Raw genomic sequence first — 20,783 nt, forward strand, 5'->3', positions numbered from 1 at the left:
TCCTGGATAACATGCTTCTGCGAAGTTCAGGAAAACTAAACCTGGGCTCCAAGAAAGGGGATGGTGAGAGTACGGCTCCCACTCCTCGTCCAAAGATCTTGCGCTGTAAATGCCACCACCATTGTCCGGAAGACTCGGTCAACAATATTTGCAGGTTGGTCATGGAACAGGAAACCATGACTGAAGAATTGTATGCTAGTGTTTCCAAGAGTGCATTTGGGGAACAGGGCCCACGCCCACTAAGTCTGAGAGCTGAGCCTGTGTTTAGGGAAGTACTGAGTTGCATTTTTCCTCTGGAATGGTGCTCTGAGCTTCTTCTGCCTCCAAACATCACACGGGCACATTGACATCAAACGTAGGTCCCAGGCTTCTTATTAAGGAGCAAAACCCAATTATTTTATTTTAAAAGACCTGCTCCCTTAAACTAATTGAACAGCAGGAAGTATCAAATGTGTGGTTTTTGTGTTTTGTTTTGTTTTAGCCATTTGTCATGCTGCTGGTATTCGTATTGTGGAAAGAACACCTAAGCTGCTGGGATTATTCATAAGGTGACTGAGAAGCAGTATAGTTAAACCTGGTAGCAGGGGAAAGATCACCAGTGGCCTCCTGGGCTACGTAAAAATGTTAGTCTTATTTCTGAGAGCCTGGGAAGTTATTGAAGCAAATGTTTAAGCAGCAGTAGCAGTGGTGATTGATGTGACTTAATTTTCTTTTTTGAAAAAATTTCTTTTCTGGAGAAAATTGGATGTATTAGAGGGAGACAAAAGTGAATTTGAAAACAACAGGGAGGTAAGAGAAGTTGGAAAGTGGACTCAGGAAGGAGAGTTCATGCAAGAGAACATGACCTTGGACTAAAGCAGTGCTGGTGCGGGAGAGAGTGGATGTGTGGAGAACTACTCAGGAGGAAAGTTTCATGCTGATGAATTGGATGCTGGAGGGGCTTCACTATTTCTAGATGCACATTTAGATGCAGAGGAGAGCCTTTTAATGGAAGAGGACGGAGGAAAACTGTTAAGTTCCAGTCCGGACCTGTTGAATTGAAGGTTTCTGACACATCCAAGTGGAGCTATCAAAGGGTAGGCACAGGGTGTGGATTTGGAGCTCAGATGAGAGGCTGGAGAGAGGCTATAGAGTGAGTAAAACATTTGCCAGTTTTTGTTGTGGAACAAATCAGCTCAAATCACGGTGGCTTTCACTAAGATAGTTGTTGTTGTTGTTGTTGTTGTTATTCCTGGACCTACAGGGAGGCTGCAGCTGTGTTGGGCGATGCCGGCTTGGGCGTGCTTGGCTTCAGGCTTCTGCCTGAGTTCAGGACTACTCCACATGCCTCTTCATTCTTCCAGGACCAGCAACTACCCAGGGCATCTTCTTTCTCACATGAGTGTGAGGGGGCACACTGTTAAAGCTTCTGTTTGTGTCATGCCCTCTGACTTTCCATTTACCAAATCAAGTGTCATAGTCAAACTCGAAGTCAAGGGGACTGTGACTAGGGTGAGAACAATAATACCACAATACGATCTGCAGGAGTAGGACTGAGCCTTGAGGCATTTAATGCTTAGGTAAAGGAGACTCTCCCCAGGAGGCTCAGAATTAGCAGTAAAGCAGTGAGTATAATGTCACCGAAGCCAAGTTTAAAGAGTGAGGATCCTGGTACAGGTCACATAGGATAAGAGCTGAAATACAGCAACCACATTTATTGTCCTTGAGATCTGCAGTTTAGAAATACAAGAATGTTAACTATCTATATTTTTAAAGTGAGAAATCTGAGGCTCTGAAGGTTTAAAATTTTTTACTAGGTCACTATTCATAGTGATATGATGGAAAAAATGGTGGCCAAGATTCAAAGTCCTGAACCCTTGACTAGTAGCCCACCCCTGACACCAGCTCTCAAAGGAGCGAATATTAACCATCAGGAAGATGCAGATCCATTTTGCTAATGATGTATTGGCTCCAGTTGAGTCTCCTGTGCACTGAAATAAATCATGGAGGAATCACAGGGACTACTTCTGTTCCTGTGCCCTAAGACCTAGAAAAATCCAGGCCTTTCTGTCTTCATTCCTGTAAGCCCACTCTCAATCCTTTGACCTTCAAATCAGTACTTTTCAAGCTATCTTTGTTGAAAGATAACCACCCCCAAAATAAGTTTTACACTGATACTTTTCTAAAGTACAATAAAAATGAATTATAGCCCTGGCTGGCATGGCTCAGTTGATTGGGTGGCATTCTGCAAACTGAAAGGTCACAGGTTTGGTTCCCAATCAGGGTGGGTTGTGGGTTCTGTCCCTGGTCCAGGTACATGCAGGATGCTTCTATCCCTCTTTTTCTCCTTCCTTTATCCTCTCTCTGGAATCAACAAATGAAAAAAATTTTTTAATGACTTATAGGTCAATTAGAAAAATAACTTTATAAATACAAATTGTGTGCTCCCTTTTTTTTCTGTTTTCTATTACTTAGATTCAACAGAGTAAATTATTGCTCTACAAATTTCAGTTTCTGTATTAACCTCCTTACAGACTAGTAACAAGCTGTTTGCTGTCCTGCAAGGGAACACCCTTTGAGTGATACTGCACTGAATCTTTCATTCCTAGGTGCAACATTTCTAAAGACCGTGGCATGTTTACTTATGGCTTAGATAAGGGCTGGTCTAAGTTGTCTGGCCTGCCACCTTGTACCAGGCCAGTCTTAGCCAAGCTGGGTGTCTTAAGTAGATCTCATGTTCATTACCAATCCCGCTTTCCTGGAGAGAATAATCCAAAAAGTGGCTCAAATCAGGAATGCATCAAACTTAAGAGAGATTCTGAAATCCCACATGGTAATTCAGAGAACATGTGCAAAGTTTAGAGAGTCTTTAAACTCTTCCTGAGGACCATCAATCACTTTACTAGCCAACACCAAGGCCAAAGTCATTCCTAGCCTTGTTTCCTATCAGGTGCAGATGTGTCTTCTTTCAAAATTCTTGACATTTTCTTTGCCTAATGGCACACATGTTAGAGGATGTAATGCAAATATGTCATGCATTTGAGCCTTTTTTGATATCCATAATTCAGAGTAAGGTGTGAAGCCATTGTCCGCTCTCCCTCAAGATAATATCTGTTTCCTAAATATATTTCCTGGTGTTATTTTGCATTATTAATCTTTCCCATTCCATTTCTGGATTCAACTCCTGGGCCCTCAGACTATCAGTGTGTACCTAGAAAGCTGCAAAGTCTCCTTGAATCATCCTTTTTACATGATTTTCACCATGCCAATATTCTGTCTTATTTTCCCATCCTGCCAAGTGTAATCTCAGCCTTGTTTTTGTTTTTGTTTTCTGTATATATCTGGTCCCATGTTACATGTTTTTCTTTGTTTTACTTGATTTGGTCTCTGACAGCCATTTGTGTCCTTCTGTCATCACCTCTCTCAGGTTCTTCCACCTCCTCACACCAGTTCATTAATTTCTAAACATTATGTTTTTACTCTTTTTCAAAGATAACTTAAAATACTTTCTTATTTGTCATATTGAGTTCTGACCAAAAAGTCTCCTGCCTGGGCAGTTTTCCAGGGTTACAGGTGTAACAAATCACATCAGATGTTTCCACAATGGATTTGTAAATGACACCAGGCTGCCTACATGAGGAATTAGATTAAGTCTCCAACTGGACTTCGGAGAGTCACAAAGGAGAGAAGGAAAAGCTTAGGGACTGTGAGCCTTTTTACAAAGTTTGTATTATTAACCCAGTGCTTTTAAACCTCTTACTGAGTGTGGTGGTGTGCGTTTTTAGACAGGTGCTCCTGACCCAGGGTCTCAAGAGAGTTGAAAGTGCACATTGTTCTCATTTGTTTATAGTTCTTCCATTGCATTCAGTTTATCCCACCGTTGCCCAGGCCATCTGAACATTGAGCTTCAAGATCTTTTTTTTTTTTTTTTTTTTTTTTTCTTTTTTCAGTAGAAAATGTTGAATTCAAACCAATACAGTTATGAGAATGGTGGGTCCTACATCAGAATTCGTAATTTAGTTGGGAGATGCTACGATTATAATTTGCTTATGAAGCTCTTCTTTTGTGCCTCTCGGTCATAAAGGGAAAGTTAAATGGGTCCATTTGCTGTTGGATTAAAAAAAAAACATAATCCTTACTGGAATCAAATGATTGACCCTACATTCCTTATACATATCACCACTTTCAGTTTTGTCTAAATGATTTCTACTTTTGTTTCTTTCATTATTCTTCATCTCTTCTTGTTATCACTTTCAACACTGTGGGAATGATAAGGTACTAATCTATATAACACAGATCAAAACCGAGCTTAGCATGGGAGCCAGGCAGCGGAATGTCCGAGCCAGTGGGAAAAGGTCATTGTCTCTTGTGCCATTGAGCAGCCTCCCTCAGTGGTGCGTGCAATTGTTCAGCTCTGACTCTAGAGCATAGCTTGTTTGTGTTTGTGCTCGCTTGAGAATTGGAAGTTCTCAAGTAATTCTTAAGTTTCTGTTATTTTACTACAAGTTTCCAGTTAATGTTCCTTACTAGCTTGCAATTTCAATGAGAAGCTTATAAAATATTTTTGCTTCGTCACAGATAACATGCACTTGAAATAATTCCCTCATCCTCTTGCTCTTACTCCAACAAAATTTTTTATTCCTCTCTCAATGGATGACTTATGGGACACCAGTTCTTTTCTCCAGGGTCTCTCTCCATCTCCATTCTTTACTTATAATTTTATCTCCACCCTCCTTTCAGATGAGGGAGTGTTTTTTTAAAGCTTGAAATTACTCTCCCTGATGTTTCTTTATATTTCCTAGGACACTATAACAGTCACTTACAAACAGCTTTACCAGCCTTTTCTATTCTCATTCTTGATTCTTCGAAGTTGCTTAAAAGTATATTTCTACGAGTGTGCACTCATATTTTGAGCAAAGGGAGCTTGTGATTGAATCAACTTTTCTAGCTTCTATGAATTCTTAATTTGAAAATAAAGATCACTTTATTTCTGATAATTCCTGAATTTTACTTTTGATGAGAAGTGGAAGGTACACATATAGTCTAAATGAGTAGGAAGGAAATAAAAAAAAACCCACATGGGTATTGTTTGCTTATATTATTTAATGTAAATTTCTAAGGGATAATTCTTTTATTTATTGTCTTCAGTGTTTACATGCTTTAGATTGTCATAGCAGTTTCAATATATTGGTTAAAAGGCCCCAAAGAATTCAGAGCATGACCTGTTCTTCAGAGCTAGTCTTCCTTCCACAACACTATTCATGCATTTGCCCTTAGTCTAACAGAGATTTATCATTGGCCCTTCCCAGCCATTCATTAATGTGTTTGAACTTCCCTGTGCTAGTTCTTATAAACTGAGGTGCTTTGGATCACTTGAGGCTTATAAAACCAAGTAAACATTTCTAAGGGTGTGGAGGATAACTGAAGGGCTGAGGGATGGCAGCTTATGCTGCCCCTGACAGAGAACAGACCAACCCAGAAGTCATGACTAATGCCATGCTCAGAGCTGCCCTCCCTGGCTTTCAGGACTGCATCTTCATACCTGCCTTGAACACTGAGCAAGCTTCTCTGTGTGGAAGAGGTAGAAATACAGTCACTTCCTAGCACATGTAGTAGGGAGTTATGAGTTATATGGGGAGTCTGCTGCCATTCATCATCCAAACTTGTGAAGACAGTAATGTTTGTTTATAAATAGTTCTGTATATGAGGGGTGACCCCCCAAACCTGGAATTTATTTATAAAAAATGTATATTTATTCTTACATGTTTAAACTTCAGTCACCTTCAAAGTACTCTCCATTTGATGTAATACACCTATCGAGACATTTTTTCCACTGAACTCCTTAATTTTTATGTCTTTTAGTGCTTCTGCCATTTTTTTTTAATCTCACCTCTTCTACATTGGCAAAACATGTCCCCTTGAGGACCTTTTTCATCTGAGAAACAAAACAAATGTCACTTGGGATGAGATCAGGTGACTAGAGGGGGTGGGGTATGAGGGTCTGGACGTATTTGGTCAAAAACTGCTAAACACTGAGCGCTGTGTGGGCAGGTGTGCTTATAAATCACCTGTCATGAAATGGGCAACCATGTTGAAAGACTCCTCAAAAAAAACTCACTGAAGCCAAACACAGCCTCTCACAACAGTGCCAGCTGGTACACTGATACAAGTGGGTTCCTAGAACACTCACCTAGTCAGGGAAGCCTGTACTATAAGGGGCCTGCCCTCCAGAAGATAATTCCTGGGGTTTTTTGGGATCCTCCCTTGTATAATAGTCCTTGTTTTCCATTCTTAGTCCCAGGAGGGGATAGTGGAAAAGTGTATGGGAAAGAAGTAAGAGGTTCTTGATTCAGGGTCTGATTCTGTAAGTGCTTGCTTATTAGATTCTCAGGACTTTAATTTCCTCATCAGTAAAATAGAAATAGTATTAGTTCTACTTTTTGTTGAAAGGATAAAATGTGGTAGAATAAGTGAAAGTTCTTTTGAATCTAAAAACCCGTGAAGAAATTAAAAATGTTATTTTGTTACCTTCTTGGGCAGCGATTTTCAACAAGTGTGCAACAAAGAATTTTAAAACATTCACTACCTGACTATTTAGTCAGAGGCACTGACCTCTTTTCCCTTAGATTGTGAGAAAAGAAAAAAAAGACAACAGCCAACATAACAGCCATCCTGTGTGAATGAATCAAAATTATACCTATTTTTTTGGCGTACGGCAGATTTTAGTAATTAGTGTATGTGTGCCATGAGATGAAAAACATTGGAAATCACTGCTTTAGGCTCTTGTTCAAACCCCTTCTTTCTGTTGTCCATCTTTACCCCACCCCCAATCTAAGTCTAGACTGCTTAAAACAAAAAATGATGCTTTCATATGACAGGCTAACCGAGAAGCAGACATACCGAAAGGCATGCTGTGCTGATCCTAACTCCTCCCCCTCCTTGGTTTGCATGCCTTAGTGAGAGATAAGTTCATTTCACAACCTCAGAGCAGGTAGAACCACCATAGCCGTTCACCTGCATGGATTGAAATCCCTGCTGTGCTTCTCACTAGCTGTGTGGCCTTTGAGAAATTACTCAAAGTCTCTGATCCTCCGTTTCCTCATATAGAAGGTAAGAACAGTATGATGTTCCTCAGAGTTGTTTTTCTGGATTTATAAAGGAGATCCCTGCAAAGGACCAAAATAAGTGTTTAGGAATTGGTATAGATGGTTACTCATTGTATATATTACATGGACATTCTGGATGCTTCTTTCTCACAAGTTTCTGGACACAGGAGATATTACCCAATGTTTTATGATAACTAAGTCAACTTTCACAAAAGGAAGTTTCGGTATTCTCTCATAAGATTATAACCCTGTAATGATCATTGAATTTCTCCTTATTTGCAATGAAACAAATAATAAACATCTTCATTTCTTTTTCCCCTAGACACACACACATACGCACACTCTCACTCACTCACTCACTCACACACTGACTTTGCCGGTTTGGTCTTTAGCACAGACGGATACTGTTTCACAATGATAGAAGAAGATGATTCTGGGATGCCCGTGGTCACTTCTGGATGTCTGGGACTAGAAGGCTCGGATTTTCAGTGCCGGGTAAGGAAGAAACTTGATTCCACTCTAACATTTCCTTGGCTAGATTTCAAACAGTTAAGTTTCAGGTAAGATAAAATAATTTTTTCTTTTTCTTTGTTTAACTTGTTTTTAGTAATTTGGGAAATAATTCAAGCATTCTTATTGGGCTAATTCTCCCTCTCATTTGAAATTAAATATTATTTTTATTTTTGCTGGTAACCTCTGGTTTAGTGTCCCATTAGATCTTCTTGCTCAAATTCCAATTTAGTTAATTGCGTTAAACCAAGCTTCCTTCCTCATTTTATACTGTACACACTAGTTATTACAAATGTAGCAGTAATTTTGTAGAAATGCAGATATTGCAGTAATTTAATACATGTTAATTTGAAAGAAATTATGTAATAGAAAATAGTATTTTCAATATGTTTGAGTAAGAATTTTAAGTGAGTTATCTAAATAATGTTAAATTCTGAAGTTTTAGATTATGTGCCTATGAAATTTAGGGAACACCTACTAATAGCTTTTTGGGTTCAATTTTAGGACACTCCCATTCCTCATCAAAGACGATCAATCGAATGCTGCACAGAACGGAATGAATGTAATAAAGATCTGCACCCTACACTGCCTCCACTGAAAAACAGAGGTAAGGAGAGGAAGACTGCCAGGCTGGAAAAGCTTTAAGCATAAAGAAAATAAAAATGCACCCTGGCTGGTGTGGCTCGGTTGGGTGTCTTCCTGCAAACCGTAAGATTGCAGGTTTGATTCCTGGTCAGAGGACATGCCTGGGTTGTGGGTTCAGGGCCCAGCTGAGGTGTGTGCAACAGGCAACCAGTCGGTGTTTCTCTCTCACACTGATATTTCTCTCCTTCTTTTTCTCCGTCCCTTCACTTCTCACTAGAACCAACAAAAGAAAAAACAATTTTTTTAAATAAAAATGTGAAGTTTTCTCTCTTTTCTAAATGAATCTACCTGTACCATTTTTCACAGCTGTGACAGAGGACAAGCAAAAGGACATAATGAAACTGTCATTCAAAAACATGTGCATGTCATTCTTGGGAAAGTAGTCTTAACATGGCTTTCACTTCAGGGAGTCTTAGTTCTTAATCTCTCCACTTCTCAGAAAATATAGTTTCTGGAGCTTGTAGTGTGTTTCAGGAGAGCAGAGGACAGAGACACTGTTTTATGCTTACCCCTAAATATTACTCAGAGTTTGTTCTTCATTCAAAAACTGCTATTTGTCTACACTTATTTAAAAAATAAGGACCTTATAAAGGTCTATGTCAGATTATGTGCTGGCTGGCATTTCCTTTCATCTATGCTAAAGTAACTACTTTTTAGTCAAATCATATATCATATATTGATAAAACAGAAAATATCTACAAAATTTAATTGCAAGATTTATGCATTTAAGTGGTTTATTTAAAAAGAAATAACACCACCAAAGACTTCTTGTTAAAAACAGCTCCCACATTTCCTTTCCCCTACTTTTTCTCACCACAAAATAAGTGATTTGAAATTGTCACAGAACTCTTAAGTCCTAAGTCTTAGATAAGGGGTTTAAAATTAGTCTTCATGACTGATTTTATTTCTTGAGAAGAGAAAAATTTTCCAACAAAGTATAATGACATCTCATGGTTTTCATGATAACACTTAAAACTCTTGTTTTTGATATAGCTTAGAAAACTGTATAATGATTTATAATAATTCACATTTAAAAATTTTTGCCAGTCAACGTGCTATGTGTTAAGGATACAGGCATGGATGAAGGAAATTCTTACTCTCAAGGTGTGGCAGTAGGCTATGAAAGAGAACCATGTAAATAATTATATTCAGCCAGAAATATTTCAGCAGTAAAGTTAGATTATAATGTGTAGTAAGGATACAGAAGAGAAAGTGGCTCACTCTGTATGAGGTGGAAAGATGTCAAAATAGCTTCAAAGAAGTGACACTTGAATAAGACTTTAAAGATGAAACAGGAGTTTTCAAGTGGATAAGGCAGGAATAAAAATTTAAATACCAAAATGGCTAACATAGCCAAATATTATGCTAAGTTTACATTAATTAACCCACTTGAGCCTCACAACAATCCTATGAGGTAGTTAGATTCCTGTCCCTCATTTAAAGATGAGGAAATTGCAGCACAGTGAGGTTAATTAACTTTTTCAAAGTTGCACAGCCTGTGAATAGCAGTGACTCTAAACAGAGGCAGTGGTAGTGCAGAGGTTTGGTTTGTAAAATTGGCAAAACATTCACAAAATACAGGCATATGAAACAGCATAGGTGGTTGAAGAAAACCCCATTAAGTTGTTTGAAGCCTTTGAAGCCTCACTATTCAAAGTGGGCTTGTGGACCAGCAGCATCATTATCACTTTGAGCTCACTGGAAATGCAGAATCTCGGGCCCCATCCCGGATTACTAAACCTGCATTTTTGAACAAGAACCCTCAAGTTATTTATATGCACATTAAAGTCTGGCAACACTTTTGGTATAAAAAGACAGGACCCATATTGTTCACTGAGAAGTTCACTGATGTCAAATTGTAGAAATGTTTTAAATGTTAACTTTAAATTTTTGCAGTTACTGCTTTTTTTAAGATTATTTATTTACTTTTAGAAAGAGGGGAAGGGAGGGAGAAAGAAAGGGAGAGAAACATAAATATGTGGTTGCTTCTTGCGCGTGCCCCCGTATGAGAACCTGGCCCACAACCCAGGCATGTGCCCTGTCTGGGAATCAGACCTGTGACCCTTTGATTCACAGGCTGGCACTCAATGCACTGAGCCAAGCCAGCCAGGGCCAATTTTTGTAGTTACTTCTTTTTGAACCAGTTTCAAAAAAATAGGTGGTCTATAGACAACATTTTGAATAGCGCTGGTATAAGGGGCTTAGGTGTTGTGGGGTGGGGGGAGGGGGAGAGGAGGAGTGGCTGGAAAGGAAGGTAGAAATGCTGGATTTTAAAATTTCTTTGTCAAGGTGAAAAGGTTTTTCACATGCAAACGGAGGTGCTGTGTCTGAGTAGCAACAATAGGGTTTAGGAAAATTCTGACTATTCCTTTCAGATGCTGAAAGGGCTGCAGTGCACAAGTTTTCCTGTAGATGGAGCCAGATTCTAGTGACGACCAGGCAAGTAAGGGAGTGTTCTTTGAGGAAGTTGAGGATGTAGGGACTGTTGAAAATAATGGAGTAAGTCTCTAGAGAACTGAGTGAAAGAGCTTTGAAAAGAAGGACAGCAGCATTGAGAAAGCAAGTCCTTGGTTCAGGCACTGGGGAAAGGATGCCGATGGATTATAGTGAGGATTGTACCAGGTGATAGGCTTCAGTGGAGTTTAGTGGCTTTTCGATTTACTCCTTTAATCTCTGAGGATCCCAGGGGCCGCCTAGGTGCGTTCTCGCCAGATTCTACCTCACCCTTTGGCACGCTCATTTTGGTGTGCAGTAGGAGTTGCTGCAGACTGCGGTCTGAACGCACTGACGTTTTTTACTTAACTATACCATAGAGCAGCTGGGGGTTCCTTGTTTGTTTGTTTGTTGCCTCCATCATGTATAGGGTTCTTATTGGAAGTGTACTATATATCTTTACTGCCTGTCAGTTATGCCTGAGAGTTGCAGCCATACTGGATTATGTCTATACATGGAATGTTAACCTGAAAGTGAAAGGCAACAAGTGTTTATATTTGAAATCCAAAAGAATAGCTTTTCAGGAAGCATTGGTTTAGGCAGAAATCCAAACTGTTTCTCTTAGGAGGTGAAGGTAAGGGATACCTACCAGGAAGGGAAGGGGAACAATTATATGAATAGAAGGAAGGAACTTCTACAGGTGCAGATAAACTAACATATGATTCTAATTCTAAAAAACATCTTTAATTTTCATATATGCTTTCTTGTTATCTTTGCAAAGAGTTATTTGGAGTACACTCTATAACTCCATTTAGAAATGGCTAAAATTTATATTATTCTTTACAATTCATATTGGAGATACATGTGTATGTGGTTGGTATAAAACCCAAAATAAAAACAAGGATGATGTTAAAGAGTTATAGAACCATCCTCCTTTGACATTTTTAATTTTTGCAGTTTTTTTTTTTAGTACTCAGGACTATCCCTGTCTTGTGGGGCTGGGGCAGTAGTATAAATGTAGGTCCACATACCATTTACCCACATATTTAGCACTTATAAACAAATAAAGAAGACTGGCAAATAGAAGGCATTACATTAACTTAACAAATCTATTTTGATGATGATGGAGAACACCAGCCTGGCATTAGAATGCTGAACTCCTGAGACTTACTGTCTCCATCGTAGGAGTGTGGGTGATAGGGAGCCTCATTCTCATTTTTTTCCTGCACTTCGAGCGGCCTCTCACACATGCGTACAGGCACCTGTTTTGTGTTGGTCTCAGCCTGTGGCTAGTGATGCTGTGGGCCGGGAATGCCTGAAGCTCTCACCTGGGCGTGTCTCACTGATGGCAGCCCCCACAGACCTTTCTCCATCTGAAGCCAGTGTTGCGGCTGGACTGAGCCTTATGGTTCTTATCATGACTGTAAGAGTCGCCTCAGCAACAACCAGCAGAGAACTTTGAAAAAAAATTATTTCACAGGTTCTGGAGGGTATAGGGCATGCCTGAGGGCAAGGCAAGGTCATCGGCAGAGAGGTGGGGAGGGAGCGCTCTGCCTTTATTGGGATTGAGGGTGGGGTGCCTAGGTTTTATAGGTTCACTCTTCATTGGAGAATTGAAGCTTAAGAGTGGGTATTAGATTAGGGTTAGTTAAGAAAAATCAGGGTTCCTCAAGTGGTCCATTTTCTAGATTACCCAGGGCTTCCTAAAAGGGAACTTCATGGGTAATGAGACCTGGATTCTAATCTAGCTGTTTTACTAGTAGCTGTGTTGTGTAGCTGGCAATATGGTTATTCAAGATGGATGTCTTAGAAAGGATGCCTTGGCAGTCAAAAAGTTTAATACCAGGCACTTACGTTATAACACTCCAGCCCTCTGGTGTATATTCCATTCACATATCTTGCTCTGGCCACCCTTGGCCACCCCTCAGGACTTGGGGTGCACACACCGTCTGCTTGGTCTGCTCTCAGGGGGGCAGGGATAAAGAAGAGGGCCTCGCAGTTTCTAGGCACAGACACAGACATAAAGCCCTTTGGACAGGAAATTCCAGACTTCTGGGCACTGGCCCATGGCTTAAGTGGAGAGTGGGAGGGGACAGGCTCCGGGGGAGGCACCCTCTGGGGCCTGCAGAGCCACTGCTGCCTGGAAAGGGGCCCGGCTGGAGAGAGGTACAGCAGGACCCTCTATCGCTCAGAGCTCAGACCAACATTCTGGACTAAGGGCAATAGAAATTATATAATAATTGTGATATATGGCTTTTTTCTAAGTACTTTACATATACTAACTCATTTAATCTTCATAACAACCCAGAAAAGAAGGCACTATTATTATTATCCCTATTTCACAGACATGAAAGCTGAGGAATACTGAGATTAAATACTGTGCAAAATTTACGTAGCTAGAATAAGTGGTGGGTATAGGAAATGGGCCAATGATGTCATTTCACTAAATCTTCCATTGAAAGCTCTGAATGACATTCTAAAAAAAAGTGCTTTCACCTAAGTAAATACCGGTTAAACTCTAAGTAAATACAGGTTAGCCATTTCACATGACAGTTGATAAACAATCAATACTATTACTTTCAAAGTAATCTGCTTATTATTTTTGCCTTACGCAGAACAGTTTCAGACATGCATTAATTATTATTTTTAGAATATGGGCCCTGGCTGGTGTGGCTCGGTGGACTGAATGTTGGCCTGCAAACCAAAGAGGTTGCTCCTTCACTTCCCTGTTGGGTCACATGCCTGGGTTGCAAGCCAGGTCCCTAGGTGGGGGTGTGTGAGAGGCAACTAACTGATGTTACTCCCCCTCTCTTTCTCCCTCCCTTCCCCTCTCTCTGAAAATAAATAAAGTCTTAAAAAATATTTAAAAAATAAAAAAACATGGTGTTAGAGGGTTGCCGCTCTGCCCCTTGCATGTCCCTGTGCGTATACTCTCTCCCTCTTTATCTCTCCTCTTCTTCCTTCTAATTTAACATTTATCAAGTCCCGGTTGTGTACAAAGCTTTCAAACTTAGATGCAGCAGAATCATCTGTGGGGCTTGTTAAAACAGATTACTGTTCTCCACCTAGTTTCTCATGTACTAGGTCTGAGTGGGCCCTAATATTTTGCATTTATGAGGAGCTCCCAGGTGATGCTAATGCTCTATCTGAGACCACACTTTGAGAGCCCCTGTACTAGGCATTGCCTAGTAGGTTATTACACATTATTACAGATTTATTATAATGTGGGAATTACATATATTACACATATACTTCATAGAAAGTGTATCAGAAATAAGATTCTGTTCTGAAATATGATAATGTCAATGTATTTTAAGGCAAATATAATATAGGATTTCCAAAGTTAAATTTTATGTTTTTACTCTATTAAAAAATATATTCTGAGTTCATAGGTTTTTTAAAATGCTATTGCTTAGCTTAGATATTACCAATTACAAATGAAACTCTACAGGTAACACATATTTAACCAGTGAAACATATCCCTTGTTCTCCACAGCACAGATAGAGCAAATATATGATAGTGTCCAGAATGCAAAGGTGATTGCCAGAATTTTCCTTCTGATACCTATATTATGCCCATGGCATTATAAACCAATACATGAATCTGAGCTAAATTCCTTGCCAGGGAATAGTTTATCATTTCCTGAAATGTGCAGCTCCTGTTTTGGAATTTCTGTGCTGGATAGTCTGTTATTTCTCTTTGAACACAATAAGGACACGAATTTTTGCCTGTTGTTGTTCGCTGTCCTGTTTCTAGTGCTTAGAACAGTGCCTGGTCCTATAGAAGGTGCCCAGTAAGTGCTGGGTATAAAAATTCTGTCTTAACCTCCTTTGTTACAAGGAAATTTCTTATGAACCTTTCTGTTAAAATTCCTATTGCAATTCTGAACCATCTTCTAGCCTTATAAAAAGAGTCCTGTCATTTTAAGCTGTTACAACCCATCTAGTTATCAAGGAGGAGGTAAGCAGTGCCAGATGCTGTTAGAAAACTACTGGTGATTCTTCTGTGTCCGCCTCTTGGGGTGAACCAGACTTCCCTGGAGGGCCCTCCATTCTACCTGCCTGGGCAGCTGGAGTGACAGCACAGGTACAAATCTGCTGCCCTGGAAAGAACTGCAGGCCCTGGCCCTCTCCTGATAGGGATCTGCAAGTGTTGGCTTTCCAGGACTCTGGCAGCGACTTGAATGTTTACATTGTTAATGCTCTTAGCACAGGTAATGGCAGATTAAAACATGAACAGCATGACCAGCAGAAACAAAGGTTTATTGATAAGGATCACTTCTTCATGACAGAAGACAAAGCGGCAGAGATGAGGCTGCAGGGGATAGAGTTATTGGGGCAAAGAAGAGGAAAAGGGGAAGGGTAATGCGAGCCTTTAAAAAGTGCCTGGTGGGAAGGAGAGAATCCCTTAGATCCTTTCTGATCTCACTGCTCTCGTAAATCAGAAATGTAGTCAGATGAATGATAGATACAGTATTCCTACGATTCAAAGTGTATTCTGCGTTTACATGGAAAAGTTAAAGGCAGTGAAGCTGAAAGTTTTGTAAAATTATATCACTTGAATGAAAAGTATTCTGTATTCATATACTAATAACATGTTACACTTATGTGGTCAGTTCCTCTAGTTTTAATTGAGTATCCAGTGTACGCTTTGGTTTTCTACAGATTTGAGCTTTTTGCTTGGAAATGCATTTTAAGCTAAGCTTCCAGAGATAGCATTTGCATGTATATGTGCCACGGTATTTGCACACCTGCTTATGGAAACATTGTGAATTATGCTCTTTCTGGCAGAGGTATTGTGCTCACCTTGGGTTTATTGTTAACTTTGCCTATAACCTAAGGGAAAGAAGGATAGAGGGAAAACATACTGAGACAATTCATTGTGTAAAATCTTAGCCTACCTAATTTTAAGGGCCTACAAATCATTTTCAAGATTTCTTAAGCAATACTTTCAGTTAATACGTGATAATTATATCTGATACCTATTAGTATTGAAGCCTAGAAGGCTTTTCAGATATGTACTGTAATGAGTCAAGTTCCTGAACTCTTTTTCTGAACCATTGGCAATGTTTCTGTATTTGTTAATATAAAACTACTTATTTGTAATGGTCTCTCATTTAGTCTTTTCAGATACTATTTTCAATATTTGGAAAATAGTTTAGATCATAACTAATTGTTAAACATATTATTTTTAGACTGATGAGTAAATCATAACGTTAATCATCATAATATTTGGACAAGAAATTAAGAGAAAGATATGTGGATTTTAATTTATTATAAATAATCTACACGTTCTCTAAAATATTTCAAAGTAAGATAGATTTTCAACTTAGATATTCATGTTAGTTTCCGGATTTTTATAATTATATTACCATGGGAAGATAATGTCCGTGTTCTTAAGAAGTGTACTCTGAAGTGTTTATGGTAGGTACATTATATCTATAATTTCAAGTGATTTGCAAATTATACATGTAACCAAGCAGACTGGGGCTTGGCCACGTGGCGCCTTGACACATGACCCAACAACTAGTGTTGATGGAAACAGGTTTTTATTTATAGGATTCCAACTTCGGGGTCGGGGATGCTGAGAGCACTTCTGCTCAGAGCTCTCCTCTCCCATGACACCCAGCACTTCCCTTGCTCCCCAAAAGGCTATAAGCCAAAACCATGCCCAGAAGTTCCCCATATCCCTATCTGTTCTTAAGCCTGCTGCACAAACAGATCTCCTTTGGAGGGGCACTTGTGGGTTTCAGAGTCGCCATCCTCTCACAGCAGCTCTCCTTCAGGATCTGGGGTATGCTGTCCTCAGCCTCCATGTAGTGGGTCAGGAAAACATGGGCCGTGTTACACCGGGTCATGGTGGAGTCCAAGGAGGCACATGTCCCAAGAGAGTGGTTTCTCCATATGTCCTTCAGAGAAGCAGAAGTATGCACTCAGCATTCCTGGTTATAGCTCAGCTCCAAGCATCTCCCACGAATCCGTGCTTGGTTAGGCAGGCCCCTGCACAGCTCATCAGCGCTGCCGTGGGCGTCCTCTTACTCCGTACTGCATGGCTTCCTTCTCATGGCGGACCCTTCTACACCCTTTCAGGCCGCATGGCTGTTACCTCCTTCTTTCTCAGCCTGCCCTTATTTTAAATGCTCAGCCCAAAACTTCCTATGGGACCTCATATCCGGCCCCTCCTGTGATGTGCCACTTTTACCAGTTCCCCCATGCCTTTTACTTTCTTTCGGCTGCCACATTTAGTCAGGGCCAGAGTTCCCCAGGACACGGGCATCTGCCTCCCTGGCTATGTCATGAGCCACTGTACCGTCTCAGAGCCCTGTACACCTTCCTCCCTGGGCGGCAGTCCTCTCCCTTCAAGAAAGGCATAGCTGTTAACTTGCCATTTTATGCAAAGTATCTTTAAATGCCATATCATCCACTTCCCCTTTCCCCCAACTAAGGAATGTGGGGAATATTTCAGGAGACCCCCATGCTCTGCACCCCATTACACATAAATAAATATGGATACATGGATACAAATATATCTAGAGATGCATCACTTAATGATGGGGATGTATTCTGAGAAATGTGTCATTAGGCGATTTCATTATTGTGGGAACTTCGCGGAGTGCACTTACACACACCTAGAAGGTCCAGCCTACCACACGCCGAGGCTCTGTGGTACAGTCTGCTGTTCCTAGGCTACTAACCTGTACAGCATGTTCCTGTACTGAGTGCACAGGCAATTGTAACCCATTGCACTACACTGTTAGGACAGCTGCAATGACGCTAGGCGATAGGAACTTTTCAGTTTCATTACAATTTTATGGGACCACTGTCATGTATGCAGTCTTTGACCACAAGTGTCATTAGGCAGCACATAACTGTATATACACATATTTATAATATGTAGAGAGAGATAGACACAAACACACCACTAAGGAAACAAGAATTATAAAGCAAATGTGGTAAAATTTTAAAAATGTGAAATCTCTGTGAAGGGCATGTTGGAATTCTTTATCCTTTCAGGTTTCCTGTAAGTCTAAAATTATTTCAAAATGATTAAAACATATGTTCATATTGAAGGTGAAACATGAACTGTTACAATCTTTTTAAATGAAATTTGGACAATATGTAGGAAAGACCTTAAAATGTGTATCTTTTGAACTCCTAATTCTACTTCTGGGAATCTAGATGAAGGGAATAGTCATTGAAAGGTATAATGATGTATGTGTAAAATGTTACCACAGAAGTTTATATATTATAGCAAAGATGTATTATAGCAAAATCTTTGCCGTCTCCTAGATATATATTATCAGAGAAAGGTTAACTTTCTAATTAGGATGTGTCTATATATATAACTGATAGTCTTTAAAACTAATGTTGCAGAAATTTTTTTTGTTGTTTTGGAAAATATTCACAATATTAAAAATGAAAACAATCTAGTTATAAAGCATGATAATTATTTTCACAATTTTTTGTTGTGGTAAAATATACATAACAAATGTATCAGGTTAACCATTGTAAGTGTATAGCTCAGTCTATTAAATATGTGCATAATATTGTACAGCCATCACCACTATCCATCTCCTCAGCTCTTTTCATTTTGTAAAACTGAAACTCTTTATCCATTAAGTGTTAACTTCCCCAGTACCGCCTTTCCCCAGCCCACCACTCTACTTTTCCTTGTTTTGAGTTTGATTACCCTAAGTACCTCCTAGTGGGATCATGCAGTATTTATCTTTTTGTGATGGTTTATTTCACTTAGCATAGTGTCCTCAAGAGTCATCCATGTTGTAGCATGTGCCATAACTTCCCTCCTCTGTGAGGCTGAATAATGTTCCATGTATGTCTGTACCATATTTTTCTTATCCATTCATCTGTCAGTGGATATAATGATCTCTTCCATATTGTAGTTATTATGAATAACACACATGGGTGTATATAATGCCTTCTTGTGAAATATTTGTTCACGAATTTTTTGTTCATTGAAATGATACTGCAAAGGTATACAATAAAATGTTAGTAGTAATTTTCCTAAGTATCAAGGTGGTGCCACTTTTATTTAGTTTTGTTTACTTGGTAATTTTTTGTTTTACTTCATGGAACATATAATACTTTTGATTTAGAAAAAAAAAAAAAGTTATATTGGGTGGGCTAAGGGCCCCAGCCGAAGTGTTCAGGTAGCCATGGAGCTGAAGGTCTACAGCACTGTTGGAAAACTTCTCCATAGTAACTGAAGTCACAGATTACAAAACTACCATTTAAATTTCAGTAACGGTAACCATACTCTTATGGGTATATGGTGCCCTTAATCAGAATGGTGCTGATATTGTTACTATATAAGTGCAACTGGTTTTAGATCTGTTTTCTTAAAATACTTACCAGAGACTACCTGCATATAAATCACTTGGGTGATTGTAAGAAACAACAACAAACCCTCTGAATGAACACCTCTGGGATTGAAGTCAGGAAATGTACATTTGTATGAAGTTCTAGAAGTCATTCTTATTTATATGATGTTTGAGAAATCATGCTGTAGGTAAATCTGACTTATTAAGAACTTGAGTTAAACAACATGAATAATATTTAATAAGTTATTCTATAAAAGGATCACACAATAATTCTTTGAGTGGAACATACCCATTCTTTTAAAATATAGTATTTTGAAATATCCAGGTATGTATTTTTGAAGGGCATCTTTGCTTAAAGTGATGTACATCTATATATACTGTATTTGGCAACATTTGAGGAATTCTATTCCTTTGTGTCCATCAGAAGATGAGTGTGTTTTATGTACAATAAATTAGTGTTTTTATACAAAGTCATGGTGTACAACAGTCCAGAAACCACATAAGAAAAGCCTGTAAACTCGTCCGCTGGATCTAAAATAAAGATGAACTATCAACTTATTATATTTTAGGGGCATTGATCCACTTACTACATTTGTTTATATTCTGTGCTTCATTCCGTGTCAAGCCCATTTCTGACAGCATGCTCTTGAATCAGGTGCCTAGATGAATGATGATTCATACTAGTTGAAATGATTCAATGTGGAGTGTGTATGTGTGTATATATACATATATAGATATTAATCAACTAGCAGATGAAAAGTATCTCTCACATCTTACATACGGAACTTAACAAACATTTTCAGTAAAGAGTTGCTTCCTAATTTTTGGATGAAAACATTCTCTGTTTTATGGATCTCTTTGCTTGTTAATTTCAGATTTTGTTGACGGAGCTGTACACCACAAAGCCTTACTTATATCTGTGACTGTTTGCAGTTTGCTTTTGGTTTTTATCATTTTATTCTGTTACTTCAGGTAAGTTTCAAACATGTAGATGTAGAATTTTGAGTTTATAATGTCCTTCTCATACTACTATCCTATCCATTGACACCCCCTCCCACAGCTTCCTTTGACCTAATTAGATCTTAGATTTCACTGATAATATTAGTTATATTGATAAATATTTGTCTCAATGAACCCATTAATAGATACCTATCTCATTTGTGTTTCAGGTATCAGAACCACCCAGAAATATGTCACCCCTAGAAAAATTAGGGCAGTTAAGGAATTAAGGAACTAGTTGCTACTGAATTTGATTCTAAGCAGAGAAATGAGCATGTTGAACTTAGAATTGTTCTAGTAATTTCTTATTTTCCGAGCTAACAATTTCCTCTAGTATTGAACAATTTTTAAAGATAATGTATAGATTATTAAATTAAACTAAGTTACTGTATTAAATAAAGTTAAGTATAATGGTTACAAATTAGTTTTAGCCACCTAAAAACTTATTTTGTCGTTTGTGAAATATCAGGAACCTTTCGATTCATGCCACTTCCCTTTTCTAACACTCATTTATAAAATGATCCTGCAAATTGGAGTTGATTCAAATAAATTTATTTCTAATCATTGGTAAAAAGTTTTTAAAGTTTAAATTTATTTAACTTATCTATATTGTTGGTTTATATATTACCTTAACATGAAAGAGTTAGCTGTAATGTCTTTTGCACACCAAGAATTTGCATCTATATTAATTAGGGAGACCTTAAAAGGAAAGATTTTAGGGATTGAATATAATGGAAATATATAGAAACATTAACATACTGTAACCTGCTGG

At 38.8% G+C, this 20,783-nt stretch overlaps 1 protein-coding gene across 1 annotated transcript in view; it reads left to right on the plus strand.

Moving 5' to 3' along the window:
• Positions 1-20,783, plus strand: part of BMPR1B (bone morphogenetic protein receptor type 1B) — a 44,665-nt gene continuing 23,882 nt past the window's right edge. The window contains exons 1-4 of the mRNA XM_090267952.1: positions 1-154; positions 7,478-7,580; positions 8,100-8,202; positions 19,888-19,984. Of these exons, the coding sequence (XP_090124078.1) occupies positions 12-154; positions 7,478-7,580; positions 8,100-8,202; positions 19,888-19,984 (446 nt within the window). The 5' untranslated portion in view covers positions 1-11. The remainder of the gene's footprint in view (positions 155-7,477; positions 7,581-8,099; positions 8,203-19,887; positions 19,985-20,783) is intronic.

This window comes from Furipterus horrens, unplaced genomic scaffold, assembly GCF_987537825.1.
Source record: "Furipterus horrens unplaced genomic scaffold, mFurHor1.1.pri manual_scaffold_2, whole genome shotgun sequence".
Taxonomy (NCBI): Eukaryota; Metazoa; Chordata; class Mammalia; order Chiroptera; family Furipteridae; genus Furipterus; species Furipterus horrens.